The sequence below is a fragment of the Echiichthys vipera genome (genome assembly GCF_963691815.1).
Source record: "Echiichthys vipera genome assembly, chromosome: X".
In the NCBI taxonomy this organism is placed as follows: Eukaryota; Metazoa; Chordata; class Actinopteri; order Perciformes; family Trachinidae; genus Echiichthys; species Echiichthys vipera.
In genome coordinates, this window is record NC_139825.1 from 41,872,583 (window position 1) to 41,891,246 (window position 18,664).

The 18,664-nt window shown below is 39.2% G+C and overlaps 1 protein-coding gene across 1 annotated transcript in view; it reads left to right on the plus strand.

The window, feature by feature from the left end:
* Nucleotides 1-18,664, plus strand: part of chl1b (cell adhesion molecule L1-like b) — a 77,441-nt gene that overhangs the window by 23,122 nt on the left and 35,655 nt on the right. Inside the window, exon 2 of the mRNA XM_083938719.1 lies at nucleotides 16,653-16,844. Coding sequence (XP_083794845.1) covers nucleotides 16,745-16,844 — 100 coding nt within the window. The 5' untranslated portion in view covers nucleotides 16,653-16,744. The remainder of the gene's footprint in view (nucleotides 1-16,652; nucleotides 16,845-18,664) is intronic.

Here is an 18,664-nt window from a genome sequence, read left to right on the forward strand (position 1 = left end):
AATTTTGGATACACGTATAAACTTGAAGCTCTTGTCACAGTAAATAATATTTTTATTCTTAAAGATTATTACTGCACTTTTACATATTACATATTCAACTGATGAATTTTAAGGCCATGTTTTCACTGACATGTTATGTTCAGGAAATACAAATATTTTACATGGGGATTTTTGCAGCCTTGTTATTATAGGGCTGAGCTCAATAAGGAACTCTAAAAGATTTTTTTAGACTAATTGCTTCTTAGTTGATTGAGTCTCTCCACAAAAGAATCATGCAGAAGAACCTCTTTAAATCTTGTGTTCACCAGAAATGTGCTCAAAAGTTTCTTAAAAATGAGGCATCCATCATTTAAAAAAGCATCTAAAAAGAACAAAAGAAATCTTAGTTGACTAAGACAGAGAAGGGGACAGTGTTTGCTTCATATTTTGAAAAAATGGGTGTGTTCCTGCATACGTGTTGTGCAGCCAGAGATGGAACAGACGTTGTTGTGCACATTGTGTTCAGTAGGTGTGCTAATCAGAAGAAGAGATCCCCCGATCACTGCCATGATCACTGAGCGCACCATCTGTGATGCTCTGGCTGAAAGCTGGATCACAGTGTGGTACAGTCTCTCTCCTGTGCCCTCCCTGTCCTCACAGGGCTGCAGTGAGCTATGGCTTCACACTCTCCTATGAGTGTGCTGCTTTTTATGTTTGTGACCTGGAACCACTTAACACTTGCCCACAGACACTTCTTAAGCTACAACACATAGGAATATTAAATACTTTGTAGAGTTCCCCATAAACCACAGAACGTGTGCAGCACCCTTCGGGGCAGAGAATTGAACACAAATGTGTGCCATGTCCTTGCTGGAATTTAGCCTGTTTTTCATTTGCAGTAACAGGTCATAAACAGTACCAGTCACATTTCTGGCAATACTACATGGCTTCTTGCTGAGTCCAGATAGAGTTACAACTTGTTTGTGATGGAATTCCAAAACTGTGACCAGGAATGCTTAAAGACACTCATCTAGCATGCTGTTTTAAACAGCTTCAACCCAGAACAACTTTTCATCAATGCCTTAGCATTATGATCATTATGAAGGTAGGGGCACCTGTTACCATGACAACTTCTAAAATCATACACAGAAATGTATAGCTTTGTATATTGATTCAGACCTCAGAGAATAAAGCAGATGACATCAGCCAAAGGCAGGTTGTCCTGCTTCTTTCTGCAAGTGCAAGGTTAGAGGCTTATTGACCGTTTTTGACAGACTGAGTAACAGACGATTTTTGGGTGAAATGGGCCATGTGCCCAAAGTTCAATTAAAAGCTTCACACTGTGTGTAGTAAGCATATTTGCCAAATGGTGGGTGAAGTGTAAATCACTCTCACTGCTACCTCAGCTATTTTGTTGTTCTTGAGGGATATTGATGGCTCTACCATTACTCATTTTTTAATATTCCCTTTGATGCTTTAACATCTGTTCTTACCTGACAGGTTGAAGGTATCACATGAAACATATAGCTACGTTTTCAGGTTTCAGTAGGGCCAGGAACTAGCCGCCTGCATGTTTCTTTCTTTGCTGTGGGGGAGCAACATGGAATTGGGAGGGGGAGGGGGGGTGGGAGGTCAAGAGAGCATTATTTTATTTCCACTGACACACTACGGCTGCTGATCTCCATCTTGTAGTGGTTGGATAACATTTTATTGATTGCTGCTAGAGGGAGATAAGACATTTCATAAATTAAAGATGTTGTAAACAATTTCTATGAGAGCGCAGCAAATGATCTCATTTTAAATTAAATGTCTGAATGAGTCTTACCCAAGTGAATTCTGCATGTTTGTTCAATCCATATCAGACTGGCAAATGTGTAAAATTACACATCAGGTTTCAATGATGCATGGTGACGGAAAAAAAAAACTACATTTATGAGAGTCTATTGAGATGCACAATCTGCTTACACTTTCTCCCCAGCTTTCTTTATGGCATTTTAACAATTGGTTCAAAGTGTGAATAAATGTTTGCCTTCTTGCCTCTGTAAGTCATGTCCAAATCAGTGAATCAAGTGGGATGGAAATTTGAACAAGCCGGGAAGCGGAGAGAAAGGGGAAGAGGCTTTCCCCGGGGCAGTGCCCAGGACAATGTCAGGTTTGTCTGGCCCGAGTGCATGAACACTAAGCTTTTCGGAACTGGCAGCCCGCCCCGGTACCTACCCATCTCCCGGCTTCCAGGGCTGTCCAGCCCCGGAGCACTAAGCATTTGTACAAAGTTCATAAGGCTTCCCTCTGTTTGTGTGGCCATAATGGCAGCTCCATCCTGTTGTAGCTCAAAGAGTGCTTATGGGCTCTAAGTGCGCTGTGCTGGCGCTGCAGAGGCGTGTGAGTGTTCTCAGTTACTGACTTTGGCTGACTGCTCTCATCATGAAAAGACCAGCGCCCCCACCTACCCACTGACAGCTCTAAATCTCAGCCTCCAGTATCAGCATATCCTTTATCATCTTCTCTGTCTGTCTTTTAAATAGTCTTTTAAAACCTAATTTTAAAATCTAAATGGAAAATTCATGCTAGATAAAATAAAAACTAAATAATTTCATTGATTAACATGACAAGCAAATCCGTAAATCGAATCAAGGTGATTTGTATTCAGTATTAACAGAAAAGGCAGGTGATGTACATTAAATGGGATAATTCCTAGTTGTTTTAAATACATTAAATTGCCCATAACAAGCTGCTAAATGACTAAATATATGTGTCCAATCCTACAACACACATTCAGGTACACATTCTCACCTCCACCAATTCCCAACTGTCAGCATTTCTGAGGTCTGCGTGATAATAACCTTGTTATTTGTGGCTGTGACTTCCGTGGAAGCCCTGCCTTTGGTTGGTTTTCTACCGTGGTTACGACCCACATCAGCATAATTCAAGCATGACCCTCCTCCCCCCTTTCATTTTCTGCCTTTCTCCTTGTTAAAACCCAAGTCTCAGACTAGGGTCCACACCATACATCATCCAGACTGGGGGTGCTTCATCCCTTCCCCCTCCTGTGTCGTGGGAGAGAGGCTGCAGCTTTTTTTTTTTTTCTTTGGGCTGGTGGAAGGCTCTTATCGACAGTCTCAGCACTCTCTGTGCATTGAGCTGTCCCCTGACGTGTCACCCAACCTCCACACAAGTCCATCTATAAAGTCATGGTCTTGTTCACCAGTGTGGAACAATCAGGTCCACTTGAATCCAGATGCATACTAAAAATCAAACCAATATCCTTTTACAGTACGGAGTGAGGGGATTTTCACTGTTCCAACAATGCTTGGTAAATGCTGACTGACAATCTTCAGCAGTATAAGCAATTAAGGAGATTGTCTGGCTGACAGAAGAAGATTGCAGCAGCAGCAAAACTCAACAGCTTTTCACGCAGCAGGTGATATGTGCTCCCACCTAGTTTAGTCTATTATTTCGTCAGTTGATTACTACAAATAAACATTTTTTTAGTGCGACTTCAGGTACAGCAAACGTCTTCCATGACACTGAAGGGGGGCGAGATGGAACTTGCATTCCTCCACTCTCCTTTGTACACACCCGGTGAATAGGCTTTAGATCCGGCTTTGTGGGAATGATTGTCAGTGGCTTAATGAGCGCCTTTGCTTTTGGCAACATATGTGACTACAGTGCCTCTGTTCCTCTCTGTCTCCAGCTTGTATGACACAACACAGAACAGGCTCAGCACTCTCAATTTTTCTGCAAATTCCTTTTTCCTTTGCTTGTGGATGTTGTTACCTGGAAAAGAATAGCTACTCCTCTCATGGGGAGCAGAGCTGGGAATGAAGTCCAATTGTAAGTATCCCGTAGTATCTAGGGACATCTATAAAGCTGTTGCAGCAGATCTGGGTAAAGCATGTTTTGTTTTTTTCATGTGCAGGAGACACTCCGAGAGACAGTCAGCAGATTTTCTTTCCACAAAAGCAATGAGAAAAATCATTGGCTTATGATTCACATTGTGAGTGAGTTGAATGAGGTTCTTTTCTTGCTTTTTAAATGTAATATACTTTTATATAAACACAGAAATTTGCTGCATTTATTAGAAAAAAACCTGTAATGATGTTTTAAGTATTTTTATTATATATATAAAACAAGAAAGAATGAATAACAAAATGTTCCCCTTTTTTCTATCCGACCACCAAGCTCACTTTTAGAGAGTGGGAGCCAAATCAGATTACAAACTGTCACAAAAAAATCTACAGTTTATAAAAATTAAAGTATTCACTTCATGAGATTTTCTTGTCTTATTTACTACTATAACTAGTATTTGCAGCCATACATTTGAAGTTGTGCTATTATATTAAAAACATACAGAAAATAGTTCCTTTAGTTAATTAAGTTATTAAGAGCATGTCCATTATTCTGCACATTGACTAAACAAGCAAACGAGCCAATGAGGTTAGTGAAATTTAACGGACAAAATAAATACATAATTACACTAGCTGGCTACACCAGTTCTTAGTGTAGATTAAAGGTTTGTCTTACAGAATGAATCAGAGGTTAATCATACTAAAACATTCTGAAGTCATGTCTTCAAGCATCGTAGTTCAAGCTTCAAGAACTTCAATAACTTTTCAATATACTACAGTAGTATGTCAGGATACTTTTCTCGAACACTCACTAAACAAATCCATGTTCACTTAAGTGCCTCTTTTTTGTTTATTTTGAATTAGATAATTAATTTAGACTGTTGAATATGTTTATGGTTATGTTTCTAAGCTGCAGTATGATCTATTATATCTTTGCATTGTATTGTAGCTAGTGTATCTGTGTTAGTGTAAGCAAACACTTCCTTTTGTTAGACATATTGTTGGTCTTAGAAGCATCTTGCTTTCACTGATATACTGCCGTGAGAGAACTGTGTCAGTTAATGTTAAAAGTTTTATTTTATAAGAAAACAGAGAGATGGCTCTTTCTGTCTCTCCTCACTTGTCTGAGCTGTTGCTTGGTAACAGAATGTGAGTAAGATACACTGAATTGGTACACCTAGCTTCTTCCTCCAAAATGGTCACACAGTGGAATCAACACATTTCTGAAACAGTTTGACCAAAAGCTAAATATTAAAACCTTCATTAAGTAGGATTTATTGCAGGCAGGGCTGTAAACTAGTGGTCGCCACTTGCCAAATGTGACTAAAATATTCCCCTGGAGACTTAATTTTGGAGGGCTACATGCCACGGAGCGGGTAAATGTTTGTCCCGATGGTCGTGCTTGTGCTATAGATTATGCATGATTGTAGTAGCTAGAAAATTACAAATTATGATGGTAGCAAACGTTAGCGCTAAACCAGTTATTTGTTGTGTGTAGCACTAAAGTAGCTCTCCGACGTCACCGCTGTATAAAATAGTTCCCCTCAGAAGCAATGTAGCGTACGCGTCACCGCTCTTTAAAAGTTTGGCGCAGTGACTTTGATCAAAGCACAGCTATGATGATTTACAGGTGGCTGTGTAGCCCCGCCCTAAAGTATCCACTGCATTATGATCTATTTTTACTGTAAATGGCATCATAATTGTATGAAGAAGACTTAAAACTAGAATTTGAGACCAAAAACTGTTTGAATGAAGGTTTACAGCACACACTCAGACCTGGAAGCACATATGTCCACTTATTTTTGATACCGGCTATGGTCATAACACATAACATTACATGTCCACTATGAAATTAAGACGCTGTAATGTTTAAGTATACTGTAAAAGTCCAGCAGATCTTTTGATGAAGTGCTGTGCAAATGTTTTATCTCCTTTCACCCGTTGCCCATCTGTACTCATCTGGGCTGCTCACATGTGCTACCTCGTGGGCACTGCAGCTAGTGAAACTAACACTTGAATAAATAATGTTTGACCCCCTTAATGACGCTATTGCATTCAGGCAGAGATCAGGTCAAATAAAAGGGGAAACATCTGTATATGGATGGTGGTGCAAAAGGTTGTCTGCTGAAGACAGTGATGATGAGTTCTGATTAGAGATGCATACTGGACCAGATCGGTCCCATCTGTAGTTCTGATGAGTAATTAATGAGTGTGTCCTTTGTCAAAGTTTTGCCTTGTTAAAATTTTCAGTCTGCAATGTTTTGAAATTCAATTGATAAAATTAAAACGTATTTCTAAATAATATCTCTTTTCTAAGCATGTATTGCTATGTAATACTTTTTTCTCAATGAAAAGTACTTGAAACAGATGTATATGCAACGCAATTTATTATTTGGCTGGTAAAAAATGTACTTGGCCGGTAGATTCATACCATTCTACCAATCCCCTTGGCAGGTGAGCCAAAAAGTTAGTTTACAGCCTGATTGAAGGACAGATGGATTAGACTGCATTAGTTTTGACTAGGTGGACCTGATCAGTTGGAAACTGTGTGTAGATTTTTATGACAGGATGTCATTTTGGGTTGTATGTACTGTATGTCCGCATGTCTATCTGTCTGTCCCATTCTTGAGTACACAATATTTTAGGAATCGCCAGAGGGATTTTCTTCAAATATGGCACAAATGTCCATTTGGACATTGGATGAATTGGATGAATCTGATCTGATTTTGGAGGTCATTTTGACCTATCCTAACACATTTTTGGCCATAACTCGAGAATTAATTCGCTAATTATGACAACGTTTTACACAAATGTCATATAGGATAAAACGATGAAGTGATGACATTTTATATCCAAAAGGTCGAAGAGACAGCATAATGTTTCATATCTCAGGAACAGAAAAGGGGCAGCATTTGGTCAGATAGTGACTGCTAACACTAATCTTGACACTGTGTTGATTGTAGAGATCTTCTGCTGCCGGGTTGAAGATGTGTGTGAAGCGTCCATGTTTCACCGAAAATAAAAGCAATACATTTCATTAAATTCCTTCAAAGTCTTCATTCAGAATGTAAGTCTGGACCCTTTGGATGTTAACTACAGCTTGACTGCTAAGTGGAGGCATGAAACCACTAGTTTAATTCTGGTAGCCATCAGTCATTCACACTTGATTATAGAAATTACTAAATATGTATTAAATTAAACAATAGCCTTTAAATTGCAGCGATAGACAGATAGATGGAGAATAACACAATAGTACTACAATAATATGGAGTAGTAGATCCAGTGACTTATTGAGATAGGTTTATTATTGTTGTGTCTGTGGAGCATCAGTTTGAGTAAAGATATTCTGCCTCGTCATATTTTAGAGTCCTAAATCTTGAGTGTCTGGTGTTGAGCTCATTCCATTGGATTTGTCTCAACACAACCCCGGCTCTACCCTTTTAAATGATGGAGAGACACAGGAACTGAGCCACATATCTCACAGCTGTGTCAAACAGCTTAGCCAGAGGAACACTGTCCAGATGCTCAGCCATAGCACGGCACCGGAAATTCAAATTCCGATTTCACCCTGCAGCTCATTTTGCTATCTGAAATTATTTTTTTTAACTGTATGTATATTGGACACCTGAAGGGATTAAAAAAGTGGATGTAGCAGCAAAAGTATTTCTGTATAAATGTGGTTTTGCTACTGCTCTGTGCATGCTGTAGGGACATCAGAAATTCTTGGTTGTTGGCAGAAATAAATCCTTTCGGGGTCTGAGGGAGGTAAGGATTTTGGTTATACTAGCTATAGATCATGTCTTGCTGTGGCACAGTTTTGTCTGGGGAAATTTCCAGCATCAGTCAGACAAAGTGAATGCATGTGGAGTGGAGCATGCTGTGTTCGTTCACACAAAATAATATTCCAGTCCCTGCAGACCAACTTGTGAATTCATCTCTCTGCCGGCTACTCAGCAAGGATCACACACTAATGTGATTATTGTCCTGGGCAAGGGGCACTCCTGTGGGACTTCAAAGAGAGCAGATCAGAGAGAAAATGAGAGAAAGCTGTGATGCCAAAGGTGCAGTGCACTCTCTGAAACCTTTTCTTTGGCTTTAAACATATTAACAGGTTCAAAGTGAGGACTCTGACAGCACCTGGTATGTAGTTTTAGCCTACATGCAGTAGCACATATATTCGGTATGATTTAATATGATTGTATGCGACATGCTGTGGTGATCAGCTTAAGTGTTTTCATTCAGCATATAAATTATGCAAAAGACTAGAATTAAAAGTCTTAATCCGTAATGATGGCCTCTATATGGAGGAGATACTACTGTGGGTTTTTTCAGTACAGTTCTCACTCTTGTTTTTCCTGATTATTCTGAGAAGAATTTCATATTTTACAGAGCTTTATTCAACACAAAAGAACAACTAATAATGTGCACGGGAGTCTTCATGCCCTTCGTTCATGAAAAAATTAAAAGCTTTTATAAATATGCACATGTTGACAAGATGAAGACCTGTAGTGGCTGGAAACCTATTAAATTGTTTGTTTCCTCTTTTTTTAATTGAACAACAGCATTGACCATGGTACAGTGGCCCTCAAGTGGGTGTACTGTGAAGCGCGCTGAACATACCCAGAGTTTGTTTGGATAAAATGGATTGACAAATCACAATCAGAGTTAAACGTTACCATGGAGCTCACTTAAGAGGTAATTTGTCAAGCCGAGGTTTCCACTTTAGTTTCAATGCGTGTTCTCATAAAAAGAGCTTGTATCGTGTCATTTGACTCAGCCTTAGATAAAGGGCCGTATATTTCACTCAAGAGGAGCAGATCATTGTAAAGGCGTGGTGGCAAAAAAAACAAACAGATTGTGTAAATTCATAAGTGAAAAGATTCTGTATATTGTCTAAAAATAAGAATTGTTTACACATTAATGCACATTACATGGGAGACCTGTACGCAGTATTATAAAACTGACGCTCTGCCTCCACTCTACCACTGTGTCACAGAGCCAGAGGTTTTCTTTCACTCCAAACACTATAAAATGCTTCCTTGACAGTTTGAGTGGGCAAAAAACTCTGAAACTTTACAAACATATTGTGCAATGAGTTCAGCACAGCTACAATCCTGCTGATTGCAGGGCACACCGCATTTTTTCCAGCATCACTGACTGCATGACAATATGTACCTGTGGCAAAGAATCGCAGTGAAACACAGACACACTAAGCACACGTCTTCTTTGTGTAGCACTGCCAACATTAGTTCCAACAAGGAAGTGAATACCCTCTGATGAGAACCTGTGTCTCTCATAAAGGAAGTCTAGGAAGCTGTGCTTAGCTTTAAGTAGCCAATCTGACACAAAAGTCTATGTCACTTAGCTCTAAGTCTTAGCTGAAAACCCTCTCCCAACCAAGTTTGGTTGAAAGCATGAGTTACTATGGTGATACAGCTACGCTAAAAGAGAGCGGCTTTCATGACACAGCTGACCAAGGCTTTAAGCGCAACACACCTCATTAACCTACTAATCGAGCTTCGTAGTACACCCCACATGTCCTCAAAAAGTTACTCTGTGGTGACCAAATATCCCCTGTAGGTGACAACAGGGTTTTATCAGGTCTCCCTTGAGAGTAAGACGACACAATGTAGCATCACTATATCTCAATGGCGCTACTGGGAACACCGATGTTAACATGTTTCTGTGAAAATGATGTTGTTGCAGTCAATAATCAATTTTCATCCAGTTCATCCATTTTGTTCGCCAGAGACTGTTCATTGTTGAGGAAAACGCTGGGTAGAGATAACTGTTTACATTCTTGATGCCACCTGCGAGAACTTCCAGTTGGCAGAGATGGGTTGGTAAACCTGGTCAGTGTTAGTACTCGGTCTTGACTCAATCTCAGACAAAGAGGACTCTAGGTTTTATTTCAAGCCACAACAGAAGGGATATCGCTAGCTTTCCTGTGCATTGTCTTATACATGTGCATATTTACATCATTGTTAGTTTGTCAACTCTATTATAAACGCTACATGCTGCTGTACACGCTGCTGTACACGCTGCTGTACACGCTGCTGTACATGCTGCTGTACACGCTGCTGTACACTCTGCTGTACACGCCGTGTGCTGTACATGCCGTGTGCTGTACACGCTCTCTTGAAAAGGTGTTAAATTGCCTTTTCTTTTTTAATATAGTTTACATTATTACATTGGGCATGTTGTATACAAGGCAGTGTGGGGTCACTGGAGGCTGTACAGTGTGTATCCCACTCTCCCCATGGTGATAATGGTTCATGCGGGGTCGTTCTTCATTAATTCATATAGAACACAGGGGTCACGAACCCCACAGTTCATCAATGCAGCTGCTCTATATCTTTCTCTTCATTCCCCCATACCCTCAGCCTCTGCTCATTCCTCCACCCTCAGCCTCCTCCATCTTCCTTATGTCATCCCTCCTCTGCCTAGCTCTAGTCTCCAGTCCCCTCATCCTGCTACAGACTACAGACCCCTGAAATATTAATGGCGTGATAATTAACCTGCCATGCTTTCTGAAGTGCAATAAAATTGAGCCATTCTAAATTAGACAAGCATATTATCTAATATTGTTCTCACTTCTTAATCTCATTCAGCATCTTGTTCCTGTTTTTTTTCTCCTGCTACTGATATTTTAGTATTTAAAAAAAAAAAAAGGTTTTTACCTTTATTTATTAAGGGGGAGAACACTGATCATATTCACAGTTTCAAATTCACACCTGGAAGCTGCCCAGTACAACCACAGTCTGCTCCACTGGAGTGGTTTTGGGGGTTATGGGCCGTGCTCAAGGGCACCTCAGTGGTCGTAATGAGGAAAGGGCACTTGTCCCAGGCTTGCTTCTCTAACCTTTAGGCCATCACTGCCCCAACAGTTAGTAATAGATGAATCACATGGCCAAGTAAGTAAATTACTGATTGTATGAATCATTGGATACAATAATCAAAAATCTGAAGAGCTAGTGGGAAAAACTAAATCTCCAAACACTCATGAGAATTAATTTCTACAAAAAAAGGGTTTTGCTATGTACAAGCTTTGTTTTACACTGTGAGCTATACATGGTGTCAGATTCGCAGGGTAAATGAGCAATCGATTGGACAAAAAGAACAAAATGACGAGAAACTGCGCTCATTACACACATCAGAAGCCACGCAAGTCAATTGGTGCTTAGTGTTAATCAGCTCTGCCTTTGTTTTAATTGTTCTTGAATGATCAAATGAGAATCAGTGTGAGAGAGGAGTTTGGAGCTGCTGTCTTCCCGTCTGAGGTCTTTAACGAAGAGAATATTTTAATCCAGCGCGACAAGACGAGGATCTGCTGAATCCTATTAGAGGCTTGCACATTAAACTACAGTTGGCCCACACCTCCCTGCCTGTTGTCTTTGTGCGAAAGAAGGCTATGGTGCCAGCTCAAGAGCCTACTGTAGTGAACTTTGAATGGTTGTACTTGGACCCCACCCAACACGTCCTCAAGTGTGGAGAATACCATCGGAAACAACTTGTGGTATCATATGTGTTCCTTATAGAGTGTGATCCTTATCACTAGATATGCGTGTGTGTGTGTGTGTGTGTGTGTGTGTTTATCATAAGGCTCAAAGTTAAGGTATTATCCTACACCATTAGACCAGATGGCTGAACCATTAGAGTAAAGAAACAGACAAAGCTTGTGCCAAAGTCAGCGGAAGCTGCACAGTTATCAGAGATACATTATACAATTGTTTAAGGAAAGATAAAAGACTCTTAGACCTAACACACGGACAAGAAAATTGAATTAAAATATAAACATGGGTTATATTAACGATGGTCACTATCAAACACTTTTGACAAGAAAATTAGAAATGTTACAGTCATAATGGAATGTATTGGCATCCTATCATTCTGAGACAAAGCTTTTTCTAACTATTTGTGTGCCATTTGTTTAGGAACTGAAAGCACGTCCCCAAATAAGTACAGCACATGCTATTGTTTTGGTGTAAAAGTCTGTGAAATGAGCTCTTGCTCTGATGGAACTCTGTCTTGTCACACACACTAGGGGCGCACTCACACTTTGCCCAGATGATCTGTGTCGTGTTCTGGCGTGATTGTCCCCCTTCCCTCTCCCCTTACAGCCCAGGCCCAATTGCACTCACATTACTTAAAATTAGTCATCAGACATCAGTCTGAAACAGAATCTGATAGGTGGTCAAGATATACCACAAACTAAATTTATCACCTGAAGCATCACCATCTGCTAAAGCATGAGGAGAACAATCACCCACACCCTCAACCACCAGCAACTATACCCTGGATTTTAACTGATACAAAACTTACCCAATATGCAGTACTAGCTTCCCGGCTGTAAACATTCCACCCTGGGGGGATTTAAGGATTTAGACTGAAGCTGTTAAGACAGTGTCTAAGGTTATATATCAATACCAACTACTATGAAGTAAGCATAATACATTTTTCTTCTACCATGCCACCCAGCAATAAGGTGAAGTTTTTAACTCAGCATGTAGCTAATACCTAGGGTTGGGTACCGAAACGCTCTATTCAACCAGTATTGACAGAAAAGCAGAACTGTTGTGGGCTTTGACGGGACTTTATGGAGCTTTCAGGTGAACCTCATGAACTGAGAAACTTCAGTGGTTATAATAAAGTACCCTTCTGTCTAGTTTTTTTTAATGATCTGCTGATCTTTTTGTATCTACACTCCACAATCTAACATTTGGCATAAAGGTCTGTGCTAAAAAAACAAATTGAATCGAATCATGACCTTAAAATTGAAAGCCAAATAGAATAATGGATTAAGATAATTGTGACAATCTTACTGTTAATGTTAAAAAGTTATTATATTATTTTCTGCTTATTTAAAGTATCGGTTCAGGCACCGTTTAGGTTTGGTCGTTCATTTTAGCATCATTATTGGAATTAACCCAAGCGATACCCAACTCTCCTCCTGACAGGAGAAGTTTGGAAGTTTTCGAAGTTCGAAAATGATCTGGGTCGCGTTTTATTGTGGCAAAGCTATTGATGATTGGAAAAATTAGGTTACAGTGTCTTTGTTTCAAATTGGTCTACATTTGAATGTGATTTGGTGTTGTTGACAAGGGGGAGGTTTGCCGGAGAGTGCTCTACATCTGTCAGTCAGAGAGAGCTTTAAAGTATGGAGACTTTACTTTGCCCACATGTCTTCAGTTCCCTCTGTACCCCCTCCACTGCAGAGCTTCTGTCCCCTCTGAGCCTTGGCTAAGTAAGGTTAGGGTACATATTGGACTTCCCACAGTGAGCAGCTTTTAACCTCCTGCCAGCTTCATCAATCTCAGGCTTGTGTGATCGCTGCTGAAAGGGGTGGGGATTAAGAACAGCCTGCTGTCTGTAAATCAGGCAAGCTTGAGGGGGCCCCTCTTGTGTTCTTCATATAGGTCCAAAAGGCACTATACCCTATGAATGTAGACATCATCACTCGCAGCAGTTAAAGAGCGTACCTCCCTCAACCAGATGGCAGAGCTGGATTTTCAATAAATGTTTAACGAGGGGAGAACAAATTAAATCAGAAGGCAAATTATCAAGCAGAGTGTGAATGTAATTCATCAAAGCTGGTGTTAGTTTGGTGAAGGATTTTGGCCAATGAGAAAACATTGTCTTATGGGGATTGCCCCTCCCTCTCCTCTTAACCAGGCCAATCTTACTAGCAAAGCACAAGCCAATTAGCCCAAAAGCCTCTACCTTTTGATCTAATTCTGTGTTTAGCAACATAAATCACCATGTCTGGGAAAGACTGAAACAAAGGAAAGCCTAATGCATTTTTTCTGGATGACTTATAACTCTGAGACACCAATCTTCAGTTTGATATAAAGTCAATAGGCCTGAATTGTGATTGAGTGGGGTGGGATGCATATAATGTATAGCACACTTAGAGTCTCAAGCCTTGTGGTGATGCTTTAGGTGGGTGGAGCAGGGGTCACAATGGTTCAGAGAGCCAGTATTGAGTCACAGACAGATTTAATACTATTAACATGAGGTATGATTGAAAAGTTCTGAGTGCACATTCGTCTGAAAACTGATCTGCGCCGAATGAACAAATTCTACTCCTTTGATCTTTTGTCAATTATTTAATTACATCCCTTGAACAGGAGTTTGACCTCAGTGTTTCCTATTGAATTTCATAAGGCAGCAGAGAAGAAATTTGTTTCAAGTACCATTGTGAACATTGGGCTCTTCTGGATGGAAAACACATTTTCAAGAGGGAATATGTAGATTGTCCTTGGATCTCAAAAGGTTTACAAAATGCCTGTAAAAAGAAAAATACACTTTACAAGGTCTTCATAAAACAGAGGACAAAACATACAGAAATTAAATACAAAATATCTAAAAAATGAATTAACTAAAATATTAAGAGAGTGCAATACATAATACTTTGATAAAGTATTGAAGAAGAACATAATAATCTGAAAGGAATGTGGGGGATCCTAAACAAGGTCATAAAAAAGGGTTCAAAGCAAGTGAGTTATCCTAAGTATTTTATCTACAATAAAGGGGATAATTACAACATGAATGAGGTGGTAAACAGCTTAAATATATATTTTTTTGTAAATGTTGGGCCTGAACTTGCGTGGAAAATCCCTGATTCTGTGCTTTCTGCAGAAGGGAATGATCTGTTAATTGATCGAAATATTGCCTGCATGTTTCTTGCAGGTGTGGAAGAGAAAGAAATTATTGATCTTGTTAAAAATTGTAAAACCAAAAGATTTACACATTGTGACGGAATTCATATGACTGTTGTTCAAAAGGTCATAGAGGGAATTTCAGAACCACTTGCTTACATCTGTAATTTATCATTTTAACAGGTAAATTTGCTAACAAAATGAAAACAGCAAAAATCATCCCCTTGTACAAAATGGGGGATAAACACAACGTCACAAATTATAGACTTGTATCTCTACTGCCACAATACTCAAGAATTCTAGAAAAACTATTCAATTACAGTTTAGCCAGATTCATAGACAAACATCAATTACTTGCAGACAGTCAGTAGGGATTAAGGCCAAACCGTTCAATAGCACTTGCATTAATGGATCAAATACAGTAAGCATTTGGGATATTTATTGACCCAAAAAAGCCTTTGACACAATCAACCTTTACAATAAACTGGAGCGGTACGGCATCAAGTTTTAAATTGGTTAAAAACTGGTTTAAACAGTTATCTTAGTAACAGGAAACAATTTGTGCAGTTGTGTGAATATTCCTCTTCATGTTTGGATATTACATGTGGTGTGCCACAGGGGTCAGTACTGGGTCCACAATTGTTTGTCCTGTACATTAATGACATTTGTAAAGTTTCAAAGGTGCTCAAGCTGTTATTATTTGCAAATAACACAATTATTTTTTTGTTCTGGGGCTCATCTGCAGAGATTATTAGAGGTGTTAACCCTTGAAATGGACAGGATAAAAGGCTGGTTTGACAAAAATAAATTGTCACTCAATTTGTCCAAGACTAAATTCATAGTCATGTATCTAGTCATATTTCATGTATTGCACTGACGTCTGGGGAAACACATAAATCTGCATTGCAATCACTAACTATATTTCCAAAACGAGCTATAAGAGCACTTCACAAAGCTGAATATCGAGACCACACAGATTTTTTAAAAGTAAAAAACAATACAAATTCAATTCAATTTTCAATTAAATTGAAAACGGTCATCGTGCATACAACAATGAAAAGTTTCTGCATTTCAATCCGGGAGTAAGACTGTGGAACTAAACTTATTTACAACCTATGCATTGACCTATCAACACTAATACAGTAATTGCAATTGTTGGATTTTACTTGCTCCCTGCATGTTAAACCAGTTCTGTTGCACATGAACACCAGCAAAATTCCCTGTAGATCACATTTTTCTAAAACTCTAATGTTTTGCCATTGTTCCTCTTTTTGTTAGTATGGTGTTTATTAGCTGTTCAGCTAATTACTCCAGCGTGAGCCACTGAGCTGGGTCTCAGCCAAAATGAGAAAGACTAATGACTGACATGCCAGAGGGTGTACAGAGTGGAGACACTAAAATTCCCATACATCCCTCTTTGCCTTCCTCCCTCCCTCCTCCAGTTCTGCACTCTGGACCGAGCATGTGCTCATTATGGTCCAGACCCTGGTCTGTTAAATGGAGAATGATCCAGTGCTCTGCACTGTGCAGCCTGTCAGTGCGTGAGTGCAGACAGCTTCCTTGTTAACTATGTATGATATTTATTCCTCACATCCCTCAGGCAGCAATATTTTCTGCAATAATAGATATGTGTAGCCGCATTGTTAATCTCTTTGAGTCATTGTTATCAGAAAAATGCAGGCACAGATGAAAAAAGCACCATGATTAAATTGGCTGAATAGCATCTTAACTTTGATAGTAATTCTGATTTCAATCTCAACTTGGTCATGAAATAAATGCCCTTTCTCCCAATAATACTGAACATCTGCCATGCACTAATAAATCCACAGGCTCCTTCATTTGTTTCTTTATTTATTTCCATTGTCGCATGGAAAATTTACTTTCCACACCACTGACATCAAACTACAAAACAAGTTGAGCCCCAGAGGGATGGGAGTGATAGGAGACTTTAATGTGAATATTTCTTTGTCACAGAAAATTTTGAACTAGTGCAGAACAAAGTCCCTGTTGATGCAAATGAAAATGTGCGGTGTGCTTGGTTATGCCTGGCTGAGCAGAGAGCAGGCGGGCTCCCAGTCACGAGGGATTTGTTGTGTTTGGGGTTTGCTTTTCTGTCTGCCAGCGCGTGGGTGGATTCATGGGAACTCTGTCTGTGCTTCTTTCACAGGTACCACATATTAAGCGTGCCAGAGAGATGAACTGAGGTCTGAGTGGGAGAGCATTCGTTTCTTGAGGACGTCCAGGATTTAAGAAGAAACCATGAGGTTGCAGAGGAACCCGGGACTGGTCACGATGCTAGGCTTGATCACCTGTATTTGTGCCTTTCATACGACTACAGCCATTGACATCCCACTGGAGGGTGAGTGTTAACTTTAGTACTAAATAGGGTATGGAAAGGGAATGGGTAAAGGAGTGTAATAATTTCTCAGAGAAAGATATTTAAAAATAGAGAGATAATAAGTAGAGAGAGGTACATGAAAATATCTGTTTCTTCATATTTTCATTGAACTGACAATTCAAATAATTACTTGTACACTGTAAAACAACAAATGTAAACAATTAAAAAATGCATTCATGTGTGTTAACGGAACTAAACTTGAATCATCTGTTTACTCGACTCATGAGTAGGGTGGGATGAAATATTAATATAGGAGCATATGATATTGCTTCCTCTTGCAAAACTTTATTGATACACTAGCGCCAAACAGACAGCAAATTTCCATCATGTCATCGGTATTTAAAATACAAGAGAATCAAAGACTGGAGTTTTTTGGACAGTTTCAACCTCCAGGCAATGTATAATAAGAAGTCTGCTCATATGCTGATCATGTTTGCTAAAAAAAAAACTACATTTGATGAGTTTAGTGAGCACTCAACAGTACATTCAGGACTTCAGGACAACCTTTTGTTAGAAATGACTAGGGTTGTTATGCGACTAGAATTTGAAAGTTGATACCGATACCCAGGCAAATATTTGATACTTGATACCATTTAGAGAGAAAAACTGCAAAACATGAAGGCAGCATTTTAAGGTACAGATTAGAACAATACAAACAACATCAGTAACAACGCAAAAATTGCCTGACATACTGAGAATAAGAAAGAAAACACATAATTGTAGGGTGTATATAAATATTACAATACAATACAGTATTTAAATAATACAAATACTTTCAATTTCTCTTGTTTGATTTGATTTCTATAGCTCAGGGATTTCTGTGTACATTAAATGATTCCATGTTAAAACGTGGATTCACTAGGTGAATACGTTTTTGGTAGTCAGGTATCTGGTCCATGCCAATGTATTCAGCTACAGTCCTGTTTATCTTTCGTGTTTCAGGTGACTTGGCACCATATTATCGTTGCTGATTAAATAGAGTCTGTAGAGCAGGCTTACGCTGTTTCTGTCTCCCTGCTGGCTGACTTCATACACGTTATTTTGTCATCCAGTTAAATTAACCTCTCTTAACATTAGACGAGCAGGAATGATGATGTTATCTTCTTATCGTTAACGATACCATTACTGTTTATTATTAGACCTTAAACACTCATGGCTTGATTAAATCCTAAGCCTTTCCTTGGTCATTCGCATGCTCGTATGCTAAATACTTTCAAACAGCACTTTTGCTTTGTTCATTTTCTGTTAAAACTGGCAGCGAAAGTCCTCCAACAGCAGTGCTAGCCGTGTTCAGTCAGTTCAGTGTTGTTAACGTGATAAAATATCGAGAGACGAGCTGTAGCTTCTGTCTTGTTTAATCTGCAGTGCTGCTGGGTGACTTTAGGCGTCAACTGGAGTAGGCTGGAACGGCACAGTTGACCACAAAAGTATTGATACTTATACTTTTGCAAGTTATTATCTATTGCTATACTAATTTTTAGTCTTGATTTTTTTTTTTGAGTATTGTTTTTTTGGACAACCCTAGAAATGACTGGAAATTAAAATCTTGGATATTAGGTTAATAATAAAAGACAAATTGTTTCCACTTAAAGGCTGTTTGGTTTTGTTTTACATTGTAACAATTCAGTATAAATTGGCTGAATTATTGGCATAACAGACACCTAAACCGTTCTTATTTAACACACTTTATAAGCTACTCCAAAACAGTCATTCGTAAAGCAAAACGATACAGCAGAATATATAAACGAGGACATGTTATGTAAAAGTAGTCTTAATGCACA